This window comes from Myotis nattereri (genome assembly GCF_964212035.1).
Source record: "Myotis nattereri genome assembly, chromosome: 9".
Taxonomy (NCBI): Eukaryota; Metazoa; Chordata; class Mammalia; order Chiroptera; family Vespertilionidae; genus Myotis; species Myotis nattereri.
In genome coordinates, this window is record NC_138084.1 from 71,480,947 (window position 1) to 71,499,677 (window position 18,731).

At 38.5% G+C, this 18,731-nt stretch overlaps 1 protein-coding gene across 1 annotated transcript in view; it reads left to right on the forward strand.

The window, feature by feature from the left end:
* Positions 1-18,731, forward strand: part of GUCY1A2 (guanylate cyclase 1 soluble subunit alpha 2) — a gene marked incomplete at its 5' end in the record, with an annotated part of 274,517 nt that overhangs the window by 168,674 nt on the left and 87,112 nt on the right. The window contains one exon of the mRNA XM_081098790.1: positions 6,498-6,983. Coding sequence (XP_080954916.1) covers positions 6,498-6,983 — 486 coding nt within the window. The remainder of the gene's footprint in view (positions 1-6,497; positions 6,984-18,731) is intronic.

The window sequence follows — 18,731 nt, forward strand, 5'->3', positions numbered from 1 at the left end:
TGGTGCAGGGGAGGTGCTTCCTGTCAGTCTAGCCTGGGAAACAATGGATTGTCTAAGGGCGGACCCCATCAGAAGCATGAAAAATCTTAAAAAGTTAATGGGTTAGTTTGAAGAAGCTCCTGGTTAAAATCCCCAGAAAGAGTTCCTCTCTCTTGTTCTCTGTTGCTTTCTCTTGCTTAGAAACCCACACCTGCTCCTGTGTCCTGCATTCTCTCTCCATAGCCACATGGCCCTAACAGCATGGCCCATGGCAGGATGTTGGGCTGGACTGGACTTTAATGTGAAGCAGAAGCTACAGGCAGGGGCCTTAATTCTGGTCTTGTTGAAGACAAGATTGGATGTATTTTATGGTGGGATGGACAGAAATGGGACCTTGGAGAGGAACCCCCTTAATTTTACACCATCAATAAAGCTTTCCATGAAATCCCATCCTCCCATGGGGGCCCCGGGAAATTAATTTCCTTGTGGCACCCCAAGAACTCCACTTCTACCGATAACAAAACTAAGTATAAACACAGGGGCAAATAAAGCAGGCACGGAAAGATAAAACCTCTGAAGTGTTATGTTTTGGAGTTTTTAGCTGATGTTAGCCATAAACAATGTGAATTTTATTTTATTTTTTTTCTTTTATTTATTTATTTTTTTAATTTTAGTAAATCTTTATTGTTCAGATTATTACATTTGGTCCTCTTTTTTCCCCCCATAGCTCCCCTCCACCCAGTTCCCACCCCACCCTCTGTCCTCATCCCTAGGTGCACAATTTTTGTCCAGTCTCTTCCCGCATCTCCCACACCCCTTTCCCCAACAAGAAGAGTGAGTCCATTCCCTTTCTATGTCCCTGATTCTATTATAATCACCAGTTCATTCTGTTCATCAGATTATTTATTCACTTGATTCTCAGATTCACTTGTTGATAGATGCATATTTGTTGTTCATAATTAGTATCTTTACCTTTTTCTTCTTCTTCCTCTTCTTAAAGGATACCTTTCAGCATTTCATATAATCCTGGTTTGGTGGTGATGAACTCCTTTAGCTTTTCCTTATCTGTGAAGCTCTTTATCTGACCTTCAATTCTGAATGATAGCTTTGCTGGATAAAGTAATCTTGGTTGTACGTTCTTGGCATTCATCACTTTGAATATTTCTTGCCACTCCCTTCTGGCCTGCAAAGTTTCTGTTGAGAAATCAGCTGACAGTCGTATGGGTATTCCCTTGTAGGTAACTGAGCTTCTTTCTCTTGCTGCTTTTTAAGATTCTCTCTTTATCTTTTGCTCTTGGCATTTTAATTATGATGTGTCTTGGTGTGGTCCTCTTTGGATTCCTTTTGTTTGGGGTTCTCTGCGCCTCCTGGACTTGTAAGTCTATTTCTTTCACCAGGTAGGGGAAGTTTTCTGTCATTATTTCTTCAAATAGGTTTTCAATATCTTGCTCTCTCTCATCTTCTGGCATCCCTATAATTCTGATGTTGGTACGCTTGAAGCTGTCCCAGAGGCTCCTTACACTATCTTCGTATTTTCGGATTTCTTTTTTCATTTTGCTTTTCTGGTTGGGTGTTTTTTGCTTCTTTGCATTTCAAATCTTTGCCTTGATTCTTGCGCTCCTCTGGTCTGCTGTTGGGAGTCTGTATAATATTCGTTATTTCTGTACATGTATGCTTAATTTCTAGTTGGTTCTTTATCATAACATCGAGGGTCTCATTAGATTTCTTGAGGATCTTAATAACTTTATCGGAGGCTTAAACAATGTGAATTTTAATGTATCTTATCGCGACAAAGTCAATGTGGCAATCCATAGAACAAATGGTAGTACAATTAGCCTCAGATGTTAATGTCCCTCCAGCTACATATGCACTTTACTATTGAATTTACTTTTCAATTCAGTAAAAAAGCAGCAGATCTGTTTAAATTCCTGTACATTTAAAGTGCTTAGCATAGTACTGGCAGGTTGTATATCCTAAGCAAATGTTTATAAAACAGATGAATAAATGAATGAATGCTTTAATTTTCTTTTAAATTATATTTAGTGTACTTGGGTGAAGCATTTTTGCATTGCCTTTTTAAATAAGAATATTTAATGAAGGATTTTTGCTGGAGACAGTAAAAATATTTTTGCAGATTAAAAAAACTGTGGCTATTATAAATGTAGATATTAGATTGAAATTGTAAAATATTAATAGCCCTCTGGGAAAATATTGGTTTTGTTTTAAAATACCTTATTTTTTTGGATAATTCTAAGAATAAAAACAAATAATTGCATGATAAAAATAAATAAGCAAACGAGGAAAATAAACCTTTCTATTGAGCAATTTTTCCACTCAGCAGAATTCCCTACAAGTACAGGTAAAATTGTGCCTATATCAATAGAATATTTCTTCCTATTTCTAAGTAGTTCTCTACATTTGGCTTAACCATTCACCCTTTAAACCTCATCTTGATTGTTTCTTATTTTTACTATTATTAATATGTCCTATAGTTATTGATTTCTAGTTTTATTCCATGTAGTCAGAGAACATATTCTGTATAGTTTTTTAAATTTGTTTTGATGTTTGTTTTTTAATGTGGCCCAGGATATGGTATACTAAGATAAAAGAACCAATTTTTTCATAGTCTCTAAAAAAAAATATATATTCTGATTCTTTGGGGTGGATCATCTTACATAGGTCAATTAGATCCTATTTGTTTATTTTATTGTTCCAATCTGTATTAGTTTCCTGTGGCTGCAGTTAAAAATTAATACAAATTTGTAGTGTAAAATAAGAAGGAATTCATTCTTTCACAGTTCTGTAGGTTAATATCTAAAATCAAAGTGTGGATAGGGCCTTGGTCTCTCTGGAGAATTTGGGGAAGAATCCTTTCCTTGGCTTTCTAGCTTCTGGTGACTACTGGCATGCCATTGTTACATCAATCCAACCAATCAATGCTTCTGTCTTCACATCCTCTACTCTTGTGTGTGTGTGTGTGTGTGTGTGTGTGTTTTCCTGCTTCTTTTTTATAAGTACATTTATGGTGAGGATCAGATGGTGTTATAATTTTTGTTTCAATCACCACATATGATTTAGACACTTCATGAAGAGGACAATCTATTATGTTTACCTGTATTTCTAGTATTTCTGTTCTTTTTTCCTTCCTGATGTTCAAAGTTTCTTTTCCTTATTTTCTGTTTAAAGATCCTTCTTCAGCATTCTTCTGTCCTCCACAGTTTCAGATGAGAAATCTACTGTTATTCAAATGAGTGCTCCCTATCCTATATAATAAAAGGCTAATTGTAAATCAACTGATTGGTGGAACGACCCGTCATTATGATGTGCACTGACCACCAGGGGGCAGCTGCTCAATGCAGGAGCTGCCCCCTGGTGGTCAGTGCGCTCCCACAGGGGGAGCATTGCTCAGCCAGAAGCTGGGCTCATAGCTGGTGAGCGCAGCGGTGGCGATGGCAGGAGCCTCTCTCACCTCCATGGCAGCACTAAGGACCCCTTGAGGGATGTCCGCCTGCCAGACTGTGAGAGGGCGCAGGCCAGGTTGAGGGACCCCCGCACCCCCCAGTGCACGAATGTTGTGCACTGGGCCTCTAGTAAGTAATATGCCATTTCTTTCTGGCTGCCTTGAAAATACTTTCTTTGAATTTAGATTTTAGAAGTTTAATTATTTTGTGGCCTGAAGTGAATTTCTTTGAGTTTACCCTATTTGAGGTTCATATAGCTTGTTGAATCTATGTGTTTATATCTTTCATAAAATTTGAGCCATTTGCAACTATTATTTCTTCAAATGCTTTTTCAACCCTACTCTTACTTCTCTCCTTCTGAGACTTCTATGATATAAATGGTATTTCTTTTTGTTATTGCTCTGCACTTTATTGTCTGTCCATTCAGATTGAGTAAATTGTATTGAACTATCTTCAAATTCACTGTCATCTCTATTTTTGAGACTACCCAGTAAGTTTTCTATTGTAGTTGTATTTTTCAGTTTTATAAGTTCAATTTGGTTATTTTGATATCTCCTATTACTTTCTGATTTTCTCATTTTTCACTATTTTCAAAAGAATTTGTAATTGCTTGTCAAAACGTTTTATGATAGCTTCTTTAAAATTCTTGACACATAATTTCAATATTAGATTCAGTATTGGCATCAATTGATTGCCTTTTCTTGTTGAAGATATGATTTTCCTGAGTCTTATTTTGGTGTTTCATTTTCTATTATATCCTGGACAGTTTGGCTATTATGTTAGAAGACACTAGATCCTATTTAAATTTTTCATTTTAACAGACAACCACACAGGTCCTGTCCTACTTTTGTAGGCTGTAGTTGCAATGACAGTGTAATTTTCAGAACATATATGGTACTATTTTCATCTGCTTGGCTTATTTCATGCTTCTTGGGCTCCCACTGGTCCTTTTTAATGCTGCTTCACGGGGCAGATCAAGCTCCCTGAGATAACACTTATTTATTACATATAGAAAATTCCATCTAATATTATTTATGCATATACTCATATACTAATTCCATACTAAATAACAAAAAAGCAGAAAGGACCATTTGTGATGGGAAATGTGGAAGCTGATACAGAGGGGAAAAAAGTGAAGGGAAAGAAAAAGGAAGAACTAATGAGGAAAACCAGTGATGAGAGAGACTAGATGAAGAGAGAATGCTGAAAAAAAAAGTGTAAGTCCAAAGAACAAAGGGGAGAAGGAAGGAGAAAGCAAAATGGAGAAGAAAAAAAAAAGTGATTAGAAAAAAATATGAGGAAGGAAGGGGAAAAAGACCCCAATAGAAGTCTAAATCTTTGAACATCAGAGGTTTGCTTTTACCTTAATTTTAAGAAAATATTAATATACAAATTTTTACTATGAAGTTGTATATTATGTATATATTTCTTATTATGCCTTTAATATTCCAACAATGGGAAATTATATGTAATTAATAGCACCTCTTCCCTCCAAAAGCAAATCAGGCATATGTAAAACAATCTGGAAATTTTTTCAGAACAATTATTTTCTTTGTATTCAAACCATAGTGTGCATGCAGTCTTCTGAAAGTTTGCTTTGAATTGAAAGTGTCCTGTTTATACTATTCTCTGTGCTGTATAGATTTGGCTCCCTCCCCACCCCCATACTTTGATATCTTTGAAAATAGAACTTTATTTTATCTTTTTATGCTTATCATCCAGAGGTGTACTAGTAAATAGAGAACAATAAATACTTCAATGAATAACTGAGAGTATTATGTATAAAATAATGAAACACCAAACACTAGAAGAAACTGCATAAGATAAAGTGAACATTTGATCCAATAGAAATTATAACATCAAGCAAGAATTCAACTTTATTTCCTTATGTAGATTAGATCTTGGTGATTTGGTGCAAGGGGGACAAAGTAAATCATAGTTGCAGACTTTGGAACCCAGATCTCTATAGTTTTACCCCATATTTCTTCTTTGCCTCTTGTTTCATCAAGTAGCCTAAGTGCTTTATGCTATGAAAAATAAAGACAAATAAATTTATTGAGTATATTCATGGTAGTGGAAAGTGATGTGGGTGAAACTGATGTACAATCTTGGTTGGTCAACTCAGGCTGTTCTTTCCAGGTAACTGCAACCACCTTCCTGTCCAGGTGTTCTGAGATACCTTATTTTAACCCAAGCAACTTATGTAGATGGCTAGATTGTAAGTCCATATTCCTTTCCTATGGTGCTTATCCGCTCTGAGTGGGCACCAAGCTAAGATGGCATAAGCCTGTGTTCATTAAGTTTTCCATTAAGCATCAACTCCGCAAATTCATCAAAAAGCACAGGAAGAAGGGATAGATTTAAATTACTAGATCTTCAGATACTTTATATTAAATGAATTTCTTTAGTGCTATCTTGGTTTAGGTTTATTTTTAGTTTATATTGAACATGCTGGTTGAATTAATATCTGACAGTTACTTTCCAATAATGTTAGCTTAGTTATATCTAGTTTAAATTTTTATTTTTATGACCAAGTGAATTGTCCATTAATATAGTCAGTGCAAAGACTGCTATATAGTCAAAGGACTGTAGCTGGTGAAAACATGACTTATATAAGGCCAAACAATTATTTTGATTTATTTTAATCTCTTGGACTTATTCTCTGAGTGTTATTTTAATAACAATTAAGTGTAGTTATTTTGTTATTATTAAAAAGATTGAAAGTTTTTGAACTGGCTCATGAACCAGTTTCATTATGTACCTGGGTTTAATTTAATTTTGAATGACAATGATTTCCTACTTATTTCTCCTTGATCTCAGACTTCATTTTATCATTGTCTTTAGAACGTGGCCAAGTAGAAAACAATAACAAATGTTTTGATTCAGAACCATAAATTTTACACTGGCTGTAAATATTAAATAAATTTGCTTGAATGAATGTAGAAAGTCAGTACGGCTAATAAAGCATTTCTTGCTTTTCCTCTTCAGATAATAATTGCATTTTTGTGAATCTACTATGTGAAAAACACTGATTAAAATTCCATGTTAATTTTGCAGGTGATGGAAGTCAAAGGACAAATGATCCACGTCCCAGAATCAAATTCCATTTTATTTTTGGGCTCTCCATGTGTGGACAAGTTGGACGAACTCATGGGCCGGGGACTGCATCTCTCAGACATCCCCATCCATGATGCCACCCGAGATGTCATTTTGGTTGGCGAGCAGGCTAAGGCCCAAGATGGCTTGAAGAAGAGGATGGATAAATTAAAGGCAACTTTAGAAAGAACTCACCAGGCCCTGGAGGAAGAGAAGAAGAAAACAGTGGATCTTCTATACTCTATTTTTCCCGGTGATGTAGCCCAGCAACTGTGGCAAGGGCAGCAAGTGCAGGCCAGAAAGTTTGACGATGTCACCATGCTCTTCTCGGACATAGTCGGCTTCACGGCCATCTGTGCACAGTGCACCCCCATGCAAGTGATCAGCATGCTGAACGAGCTCTACACCAGATTCGATCACCAGTGTGGATTTCTGGATATTTATAAGGTAAAGAGGCTTAATTATTTATGTATAAATTCTTTTTAATAAGAAGTTGTGATCTTAATTAAATTGTAGGGACCTACTTTTCTTTTTGTGCTTAAACTTGATAATGAATGATTGATATCTCTGATTTAGACAACTGTGTACAGGATACAGGTATTTCTGCTTCATTAGTAAACTTGTATTATGAGTGAATTTGTAGTATTGATATACTGCAGAAAACGGTGAATCACGGTATTGCTCAGTAAGGAAAAATTCTGTAGAGCTAATCCTTTATAGTCACTATTTAAAAAAATTAAACTTGCTGAATACTGGACAACTTTTAACCACTTAATGTCTTTCTTGGAGAGTTGGATTCCAAAGTAAGAACTTTATGTTGACAGTTAAAAAGAAGCAATAAGCTATGCTAAAATATACATTGCATTATCAGTTAAATCATGGTTAATCAATATTTTTCATTGCATTGTCAATTAAGTGAGGTCCCTCTAATTCTGAAAGAACACATGTAAGTATTTTAGCTATTGCCCAAATGACCAATGGTTTTTAGTGGAAGAGAAGAAAAATAGTGGAAGATCTTTGAAAATTAGTACTAATCACCACTGGAGCGTCTGCTTTGATGAACTCCTTAATATTATTACAATCATAGCAATATTTTGTGTTATTCAGCCCCCGATCTACCTAATATTATTTTAGTATAGGATAAAACAAAGCATGGCTTTATTATGTGAGACAGAAAGTATGTTTAGTATAAACAAAGAGCAGTGAACTGTCGGTTTTTATTTTCTTCTTTACTAATGCATTTAGACAGCTGTTTCTTTTTATAGTAAGTTCTGCAAATAAGCATATTTGGAAAAAAACCTATCTGTTTGCATTGCTTTCATTAAAGCATATCTCCTTCAGGGAAAGGTGTTCTCTGGCCATTATCCTATCCTATATAATAAAAGGGTAATATGCAGATTGTTCCCTAGACTGGGAGTTTGAACGGAGTTCAACCAGGTGGTGGGGGCAGCTCTCCAACCACCAGGGACCTTCCCCGAAGCCGGCCCAGTCCCATGGGACCTGATTGGCGCAGGCCGGCCTGACCCCACCCGTGCATGAGTTCATGCACTGGGCCTCTAGTACATAATATATAGCCAATGCTATCTCTTTTAGTGAGTCTCTTTTGAGGGGTTAGTATTCAGTGTGAAATGTATATGAGGGATTTGTTTTGTTATACAAAATAAGAGTACTAATACGTTATTTTTAACTTTCATATAATTTATTAGTATACAGTTTATGGTAGCAGTAGCCAAATGTCTGATTCGACACCAGAGACTCTGCGATGAGTGTGTCATGTAATTCCCAGCCATGTGCAGAAGACGGGCAGGTCAGCCTGACTCTTCCAGCACTTTTCTTTTTTTATATTTTATTAATTGTTTTACAGAGAGGAATAGAGAGAAACTTCAATAAGAGAGAAACATTGATCAGCTGCCTCCTGCACACCTCCTGCTGGGGATGTGCCCGCAACCCAGGTACATGCCCTTCACCTGAATCGAACCTGGGAACCTTCAGTCCGCAGGGTGACACTCTATCCACTGAGCCAAATCAGTTAAGGATCTGCCAGCACTTTTCTTCCTCCAGCCTTGGGCACTAGTGCACTAATCTCTGCAGCCACCAAATGCAGTTTTTTCCAAATCTCTGCACCACTGACTTGCTGTGTTAGCTTCCTCCAGCTGAAATCATCATATGTTATTTTGGTCCCAATTTCATACAACTAAATGAGAGTGATAAAGAGGTAAATAGATTCTTCTTTGGAAAAACATGGGAATCCCTGATCTAAATATAAGCATCAGTTAGGTTTTGATCTTAACATGGGATGTCTTCTGAGGGTAACAAACAATTTTCAAGTTTTAAGAATATTTTTAATTAGATTTTTTTAGACATCAAATATCTCTTCTTTGGAAATAAGCTAGAATACTTCCCAGAAAAAGAAAATCTATGGGGATATCCTGTATGAACCTCAGATTTTCCTATATGTTATTAAATCATGGACAGTTCCATATAGTGATAATTATCAGCAAGTGTTAATAATAGCAAAGCATATTATGAGGACCATTTGAGGAGGAATACAGATTAGAAATCGTGTATCTGACTTGACTAATTTTAAATTTCTAGCCATCATAATCATTTGAAGTAATTTTCTAGGAAATTTAAACAGTGCTACTTCCATGAACTATATGCTAAAGTTTTAATTATTATTGAAAAAAATCTCAAAGGCAATAGAATGTTTTAAGGACCATAAATATACCGATTTTATAAAATGAAATGGAGTTTTGCTGGATTTAAAATTTGTGGAATTTTTGTAAAATAATCATACCGCAGAGGAAAAGGACAATATACCCCAGTTTTGTTTTATGTTAGAAAAGTAAAAGGAAAGTAGGCAAAGCTGAATGCCAAGAAAAAAGAGCCAGAGAGAGTGCCCCACAAGGGGCATCCAGAGCCTGCTGTGCACAGTGACCCCAATTTCAAAATTTGTGGTTGTGCCTTTCTTGATCATCTTATTTTTCATGTTTTCCATCACTAGGGAGATGATGCAGTGATGAATAATTCTAATAGAATTTGGCTAAATTAAGCTACAATAAAAAGTTTGTGCCGAAACCAGTTTGGCTCAGTAGATAGAGCGTCGGCCTGCAGACTGAAAGGTCCCAGGTTCGATTCCGGTCAAGGGCATGTACCTGGGTTGCGGGCACATCCCCAGTAGGGGGTGTGCAGGAGGCAGCTGATTGATGTTTCTCTCTCATCGATGTTTCTGACTATCTCTCTCCCTTCCTCTCTGTAAAAAAATCAATAAAATATATTAAAAAAAAGTTTTAAAAAAAAGTTTCTGCTAAAATAATCTAAACCTTCTATAAAGCAGGATATTTAAGAAGAAGCTATAGACTTTATTGAACATATTTCATTCCCAGTGTTGAGAAAATTAAAGTCTTTACAGTGCTTGGCTGCCAAGCTGTTACAGGTGTATGAATAGTAAATAAGAGCTAGATAACCTGAAGGAAGCATGGATTATAATTTTGATCCTCTTATAATTAGAAAAATATTTAGTAAAAAGTCAGCATAAATAGTACAATATGTAATATTTTGCTTCTCAGGTTTTATAGGGTATGGAGACTGAACAAGATAAAGAACTATTAACTCTTTTTAAATCAATGTCATATATCTATATATATATAAAAGCCTAAGTGACCGTCTGATGGTTTGACTATTAGCCTGGTAGCTATGACGCACAATGACTACCAGGGGGCATACGCTCTGACCAGTAGAGGAGGAAGCCTGATTCCTCACGGAATTGGCCATGGGTTAGGTTGCTGCTGGGGCACTGTCGGTCCTGAATCTGCTTCACCTGCACCCCAGACCCAGACAGGCGGGAGCTCGATTCTCAGGTGTGTCACCCAAGAACCGCCCTCTTGTAATCCAGGACCCTTCGGGGGATGTTGGGGAGCCAGTTTTGGCCTGATCCTCGCAGGCCAGGCTGAGGGACCCCACTGGTGCACAAATCCATGCACTGGGCCTCTAGTACTATAATAATTGTATTGGGAATTGAAGCAACCTAATGTGGATTTTGCCTGAATTTACATATTCGCCTCTGGAGAGCCCTTTAGTTAGAAATAAGGGAGAGGAAAGGAGTAGGATGAGCCCTTTTTCATTTTCCTATCATTCCATTCAGCCAAGGCTATGATATCCCAGGACTACCTTCAATACACTACTTAGAGTTCTCATCTTTTCACCTTTACCCACTGTTATTACTTTTCTCTAGTTCTATTACCTATGAAGCCTCGATTCCAAATCAGACTAATATGTGGCGTTGTTACATTATCTTCATTTTCAGACAGAGAAACTAAGTTCTAGAAGGTTACATACTCCAATTAATACAGCTGATGAGTGCTTGCCAGTATTACTCAGTGGTTAGAGTGTTGACCTATGCATCGAAGGGTTGCAGGTTGGATTCTGGTCAGGGTGTGTGCAGGAGATAACCAATCAATGTGTCTCTCTCACTTCGATGTTCTTTTTTTCTTTCTCTCTCTTCCTCTCCTTCCCTTCCACTCTCTCTCTAAAAAAGAAAATAAATGGGAAAAATATACTTGGTGAGTATATATATATATATATATATATATATATATATATATATATATATTAGAGGCCCGGTGCACAAATATTTGTACACTTGGGGGGAGGGTCCCTCAGCCAGGACTGTGTCCTCTCACAGTCTGGGACCCCTCAGGGGATGTCCACCTGCTGGCTTAGGCCTGCTCCCTGGGGAATTGGGCCTAAGCTGGCAATGAGACATCCCTCTGACAGCCTGGCAGCCCTCAGGGGATGTCCACTTGCCAGCGGGGAGCAGACCTAAGCTGCAGTCGGACATCCTTAGCACTGCTGAGGAGGCAGGAGAGGCTCCCACCACCACCGCTGTACTGGCAGCCATCAGCCTGGCTTGTGACTGAGCAGAGTTCCCCCATGTGGGAGTTCACTGACCACCAGAGGGCAGCTCCTGCATTGAGCGTCTGCCCCCTGGTGGTCAGTGTGTGTCATAGTGACCAGTCATTCCCAGTCATTCTGCTGTTAGGGTCAGTTTGCATATTACCCTTTTACTATATAGGATAGAGGCCTGGTGTATGGGTGGGGGCCGGCTGGTTTGCCCTGAAGGGTGTCCTGGATCAGGGTGGGGGTCCCGCTGGGGTGCCTGGCCAGCATGGGTGAGGGGCTGAGGGCTGTTTTTAGGCTTCCCACACCCCCTTTAGGGTGGGGGTCCCCACTGGGGTGCCTGGCCAGTCTGAGTAAGGCACTGAGGGCCATTTTCAGGCTGGCCAGCGACTGAAGCTCCCAGCCTCTCCTTTTTTTCTTTTTATTCTTTTTATTCAGGGATTTATTTACCTTCTATAATTGAAACTTTGTTGCCATCACTGGAGCTGAGAGCCGGGCTCCTGCTCACTCCAGCTCTGTGGCCATGGCCTGCTGAAAGCAGGTATCTGGGGTTTGTTTAGCTTCTATAATTGAAACTTGGTTGCTTTTAGAGCTCAGAGCCGGGCAGCGGCAGGCGGGGAACCTTGGCTTCCTCTATCACTGAAGCAAACAAACCTCCTGCTCATTTCAGCTGCGTGGCTGCCAGCCGCTATCTTGGTTGGGTTAATTTGCATATCTCTCTGATTAGCCAATGGGAGTCATAGCGAAGGTATGGTTAATTACCATGTTTGTCTATTATTAGATAGGATCTATATATTAGACGCCCAGTGCATGAAATTCATGCATGGGGTGGGGGGTCCCCTCAGCCCAGCCTGCACCCTCTCCTATCCAGGACTCCTCGGGGGATGTCTAACTGCTGGTTTAGGCCCGATCCCAGGGATTGGGCCTAAACTGGCATTCAGACGTTCCTCTCACAATCCTGGACTGCTGGCTTCTAATGGTTCACCTGCCTGCCTGCCTTCCTGGTTGCCCCTAACTGCACTCCCCTGCCAGCCTTATCGCTCCTCACTGCCTCTTCATGCCAGCCTGATCGCCCATAACTGCCCCTCTGCTGGCTTGGTCGCTCCTAACTGCTCCCCTTGCTGGCCTGGTCACCTCTTACTGCCCCCTCTGCCAGTCTGGTTGCCCCCAACTTCCCCTGCCCTCTGCTGGCCTAGTTGCCCCTCACTGCCCCCTGCCAGCCTGGCCGCCCCACGCAACCTGCTTGTTCAGTCATTTGGTCGTCCCTCACTAACCCCCCTGCTAGCCTGGTCATAGGCAGCCATCTTGTGAGGCCATGAGGGTTAATTTGCATATTACCTCTGTATTATATAGGATATGTTTTTGATCAGAATTTGAACTGAGGCTTGTCTTATTCTAGTCTACAATATTTCCACAAGTCTAGGCTGTGGTCTAGACAAAGATTAACTACTAAAAATAAACTAAGTTACATGATCAATAACTACAGTTATATTGTCGAGTGATAAGAAAAGCTCTAAGAACACCTTAACCAAAGCTACTCCCTCCCTTTCCAGTAGCAAGTAGTTCAGAGTTTCGAGAAGCTGCATCTTAAAAGTTGGGCATTCTCCCATCTGCCATCCTCCCTGTGTGTCAGAAACCAGTCAGCAGCTTCTCCCTATTTCTCCTCACAGAGAAATAGCATATCAAGAATGGGACAGAGGGATCTACGATCTGGAGTGCAGGCAGTAGGGATATAAGTTTAAAATAATGAAACTTTTTTAAATCATCTTTCCCAGGCGACTCTGAAAAATGGTTGTAATAAAATACTTTTCTCTGTTGGAGTAGGGGGCATTCCCTCATCAAAACCTGAACTGGGTTTGGATATGTTGGTGGAGTTAAACATTAAGTATCAATTTCAGGCTTGGGTTGGGGAGAAGAGTAAAATAAGATGGAGCAACCAGGAAATGCCAGGAGCAGAATTCAGTTAGATCAGGGAATCTGATGTTAAAAATCTAAAAAGCAACAACACAAAGTTCATATTGGCAAGAGAATGCAAGTATTCTAAGTCCAGGTAGGAGAGCTAAGTCCCGCAGAGTAGGAAGGGGCAGAAATCCAGACCCAGGAGACACCAGACCTTGGGCCTGGGTACAAGGGGACTGGAAATGGAAACCAGGCAGTGTGTCCTGGAAGAAGTAAGAAGATGGCATCAGGACACACTTTGCTACAAAACTAAAGGCTTTTCCCTGGCCAGGAGCAGATGTAGAGTCAGAGAGGACCCCCTCTCTAGAGTCAAAGGGAACCAACTTGGGCAACTTCATCGAAAGACAGAGATGTCTTTTGAGACCTTAAATGCCACAACAGGAACTAGACCCACAGAGATGCTAGAATTAGCAGGTTATTTCTATCCGTTCTTGAAAATGAATAAAATATGTTTGGGACACTCATAGCATTAACTCATTTTGCAAATTGCTAGATACCTTGAGCTCTGAAAATCTTCAAAGACCAATGTAAATACTTTATTGACTTTATAAGCTCCAAATCTCCACAGATACAATAGCAATAGAAAGGACTAGTAAAACCATTAAGATCATGTATGTTTCATTTAGTTGATATGTGTAGATTGATATGTGTAGATTGTTTAGTCTCTCTTTAGTCTATTAACTATAGATTCCTATTAACTATAACTCCTTGGCTACTTTGTGGGGGGAAAAAAGTCTGCACATTCTAAAAATAAATACGGACTGCAGAGGTAAACAGGATAGATATCCATGATAGAAAGGTTTATGTAGAAGGTGATCAGTATTCACTTTTCAGTGGGCATGTTCATATCCCAGGGAAGCTGAGAGCCAGGTGAGCCCTTGGATTTATATGTCTTGGTGCTGATCCCCAAGGCTTTGCACCGATGCGCTAGCAGTTTGTAAATTAGAGAAGGAGCTATGTCAGATTTGAATCCCCCTCTTAAACCTCCTTGATAAGGGCTGAAAGCAGACGTTTCTCACATCAAGTTACAAGGCTGCGGAACTCTCTGCCTCAGGAATTTTGATGTGTCTTGCCATTTGACAGTATGGAGCCCCTGCAGTGGCTGCTCCCTGCACCGTCAGCCAGGCTTCAGAAAATACAGCAGAATCTCCAGTGTGACCTGGATTTTGCAGGGGGGTGGCGGGAGGTGGCTGTGGGAATGAGGTGCTTTCTTTTCCCCTTATTTTGTTTTATGATAAAAAAGCCTTTTAAGTACTTAGGTACTTAGGTTATTCTTGGCATTTTATAAACATGTATATAACATGTTACTCCATTTCCCAGCACTGAATGCCAGGTCCATTTAGTAAAGAATGAACGTTTCATTCTCCGCACCCCTCCCCAAGATTTACATATTTTCTGCTTTTGAAATGAAAAGCTACTAAAGATTTATGTTAGTTCTTGTTAGTGGATTCCATCAACATCAATGCCTTTTACTTTTGCTGCTCTTTCATTGGCAATGAAGTAACAGTATCTTCCTAGAAAATCTAGAAAAGAGGAATTTCTGAAGTGAAAAAACACACACGCCATTCTATTCATTTATTCACTCAATCAATAAGCATTTTTGAGTCACTCACTTAATAACAGGGCATGAGTCCCATAGAAGCCTATACAATGTTATGGAAATTAGTATGTATTTTTAGCACAATTTTAATGAGCAGAAAAGAACTAATTTATATGCTTTAGAAGGTAAGGTGAAAGTCACAGATAAGCATTCTGTTCTGATATCTTTTCGACTGGTGGGATTATATTGTTGAATTTTAAAATACCCTAAAAATTACCTGACAAAGGTTTTACTTCATTTATATGTTTGCCTTTGGCAAGCACTTAGGCTGGAGGTAAGGGTCAAACAAGGAGAAGGCTGGATCCTTTATCCTGTTGCTCTCAATCCGTTCAGCTAGAGCTGCTGAATCCCAATGCTGGCTTCAGTACACTACCCGGAGTTTTCATCTTTCCTCCTTTAAGCACTTATTTAACCTCTCTGCTTCAGTTTTGCCATCTGTAAATAGACTAATTTTATCTACCGCATAGTTATAGTTTTTGAGCATTTAAACGAAATTTATGTAAAATGCTTATTACGATATTATATCCATGGCAGTAAATGTAAATGTTAGTGATCATTCTTGAAATAGGTGTTTCTGGGTATGTATGGTGAGTGTGTTTCATATGCATATGCTTGTATGTGCATGTGTTTGTGTGTACATAAAGATTGTGTAGCTGGTGCTTATTACATAAAGATAAAATGCCTATTTGCTCAAGTTAATCCTTTCAGGTTATTAGAACTACATTGTCTGCCAGAGGAAGACTGAAGGAAGGGTAGGTAGAGAGGTAATAGTAGGGGGAGAGACCTAGATCCCTGAAATACAGGATTTGTATGATCTTTACTGGGTCCTTATGGACCTTATTTCTCCAAGATGGGTCCACAGTTCATCTGCATGGCTTAGTTTTATCTAAATAACCTGAGCCACAGTATGAAATTCATGAAGACAAAAGTGTTGCTTTAAGTCATGTCAACTTGTGCCATGTCTTGACCAACACTATGAAACTGAACCTAAAATGTTTATCTTTTTATATTCTAATATGACATCCGGGATTTTTTTTCTCTATATTCAGAGAACATTTCCGTTTACTCTTGTGGCAAATTCTGAAACAGTTAAAAGGCTAAAATAATTTGGATTGCCAAGCAGAAATTGAAATTGATAAAAGTGTCTTGCTGAATTTATCAAAGTGTTTTGGGGTTGTTGTTTATATCCCTGTTGATTTTTAATTCCCTAAAGAGGTGGCAATTGCTAAGATATTGATGTTTTTGATTTGTAGAATACTGAGTATTATGGACTGAATGTGTGTGTCCTCGAAAAATTTAATTATTGAAGCCTGTCTCCAGTGTGATGGTGTTTGGAGGTGGAGCCTATGGAGGGGAATTGGGTTCAGGTGAGATTATAAGGACAGGGGCACCATGATGGGATCTGTGTCCTTATAAGAAAAGTAAGAGGTCAAAATTCTCTCTGCCAGGTGAGGACACAGGTGGCCATCTGCAAGCCAGGAAGGGGCCCTCACCAGTGAATGGAACCAAACTGGTCAGGACCTTGATTTAGGATTTCTCAGCTTCCAAAATTGTCAGAAAGAAAACTGTTTTTAAGCCACCCGATCTGTGGTATTTTGTTCTATCAGCCTCTATGCAATCAGACACTAAGGAAATGTGTATCAGTTCTGAAAACAGTCTGGGAATTTATGATGCATGTCTCTAGCAAGTTTTCTTAGTGTATTCGGTCCATGCTGCTCAGATTTCCGATGTCCGTAAGGGTGAATATTACACCATGATGCCTTACGCAGTTTATGTCATTACAGAATGTCTAACTTTTGTGTGTCCATAAAGTGTAAAGAAGTTCTGAGCTAAGCTGTTTGTCACTAACACCTTTTTCAGAATAGTATGGCAAACTAGCTTTTATTTGTGTCCATTTTGCAAGTTTTACCACATAGTGAATTACTTCAATATGTGTATTTTGAAAATCCACCTAAAATACCAACTTTTCTTCATAAAGAATTATTGTCATTAAGTAATAATTTATTTTACCCTGAGGTCCTTTAGCAGAGGATTTCTGGCATGCTTCAGCATGGGAATACGTCAGTTATGTTCCCGTCAGGGTGTATCATGCCTGGCTATTGTATGAGTTTATGAAAATAGAAATTGATCTAGATCAGAGACTTCTCACTTACACTTACCTGATAGGATAGCATCAATGCCATCAGCAAATCGTATTGAATTTGATAGTTTCTGTTACCTTTTTCACTAAACCTTTAATGAATGCTGTGCTGTAGGAGAAACATTATACACAATCCTCCCTCTGTTTACCAATTAACAACAGTGATTTAAAGAGTACAGATTCCTTAATGCAACATGGAACTAAAGGGATGGAATTCACATTTACTCAATACAAACTGTATTCCAGATGCAGTGGAAGATGCCTTAATTGTGATATTTGTTTTCCAAGAGAGCCCTGAGGGATGGGTGCTGTTATGTCCTCTTTGAAGATCGGTGTATCAAGTGGCAGAGATATTATTGGAATTTAGTTCTGATTCAGCTAAAAGCTTGTATTTTAGAAAATAACGGCAGAAGTCATTTATGAATCAGATAGCTAGTGTTCCTAATTAGTTAGAGGCAGAAATAGGACCAAAGATTGTTCTAGCATTTATCTATGTATACTTCATAAATTGGTATCCTGTAACTTTGACAATCCCCAGGAAAATTTTATACCTTTAAAATGAGAACAACAGTATGTCACAGGATTGTTCACAGGGTGAAAAAAGCTAATAGCAAAAGACCTTTTTATTATGAACAAGAGGCCCTTGATATAATAGTTGGAGAGTGAGCTTAAATTTTTAAATTGCAATTTGAATTTTAGCCTAGAGTTAAGAATATAACTAGTCTCCTTTTTAAAGACATTCAACAAATCTGCACTACTTATTAGTATGTGTGGCCTTTATAAAGATTTGTTCTCTCTGGCTCAAGGAGAGTAGAGAGGATATTTATGCAGAAGTTAGAAATTTCAGCTTAGTGGAAGATCCTTATGAAAGTCAGTGTCCCAACAATGAAATACATTGGCTGCAGCTGTATGATCAGGTCATTGGAATGATTAAAACACAAGCTACAATCTTTTGATGGGATTGACAGCAGAAATTCTCAGAAAGTCATTTCATTCTATGAGGTTCTAGATTCTAGATACTCAGTGTTGGAGCTGTATTTGGTTGGCTAGGAAAATGTCCCCAAAGTGCAAATCAATCCTTCTGACTCCCTATTAATAGGTTATTCGTGTACGGTAAATGATTTGGGTATATGTTTATTTTATAAACATTTTTAAAGTGGAAGAAATGATAATGTAACTTTATCTTAAATTTGACTGTTTGGTGGTGAATGTTTATATATTTTGATGCACTTTTCAAGTTTTGAATTGTTAACATGGCTTTGAACAAGTTGGAAAACTAAGAAATCCCTGAGGCAAAATTCTTGTTAGACGGCTGATCCAGGTGTGTGTGTGTGTGAGTGTGTATGTGCCTATGTGTTGAAATCTATGAAAGCTACCTATTAAAATAATGCTTTTCTTAAAATAATGAAAAGGGATATTCTAAAATATATTCCTTTGACTTTCAGAGTTTGATATTGTACAGATTTTTTTTCTGTTGTCATAAAAATAAAACCGTATGCTTCTCCCTTTTCCACTTATTGCTAGTGTCACTGCCTTGTAAACTGTAGGTCCTGTTTCAGACCTCTGATGAAAGAAGGTGCTTTGAGCATTAGGAAGA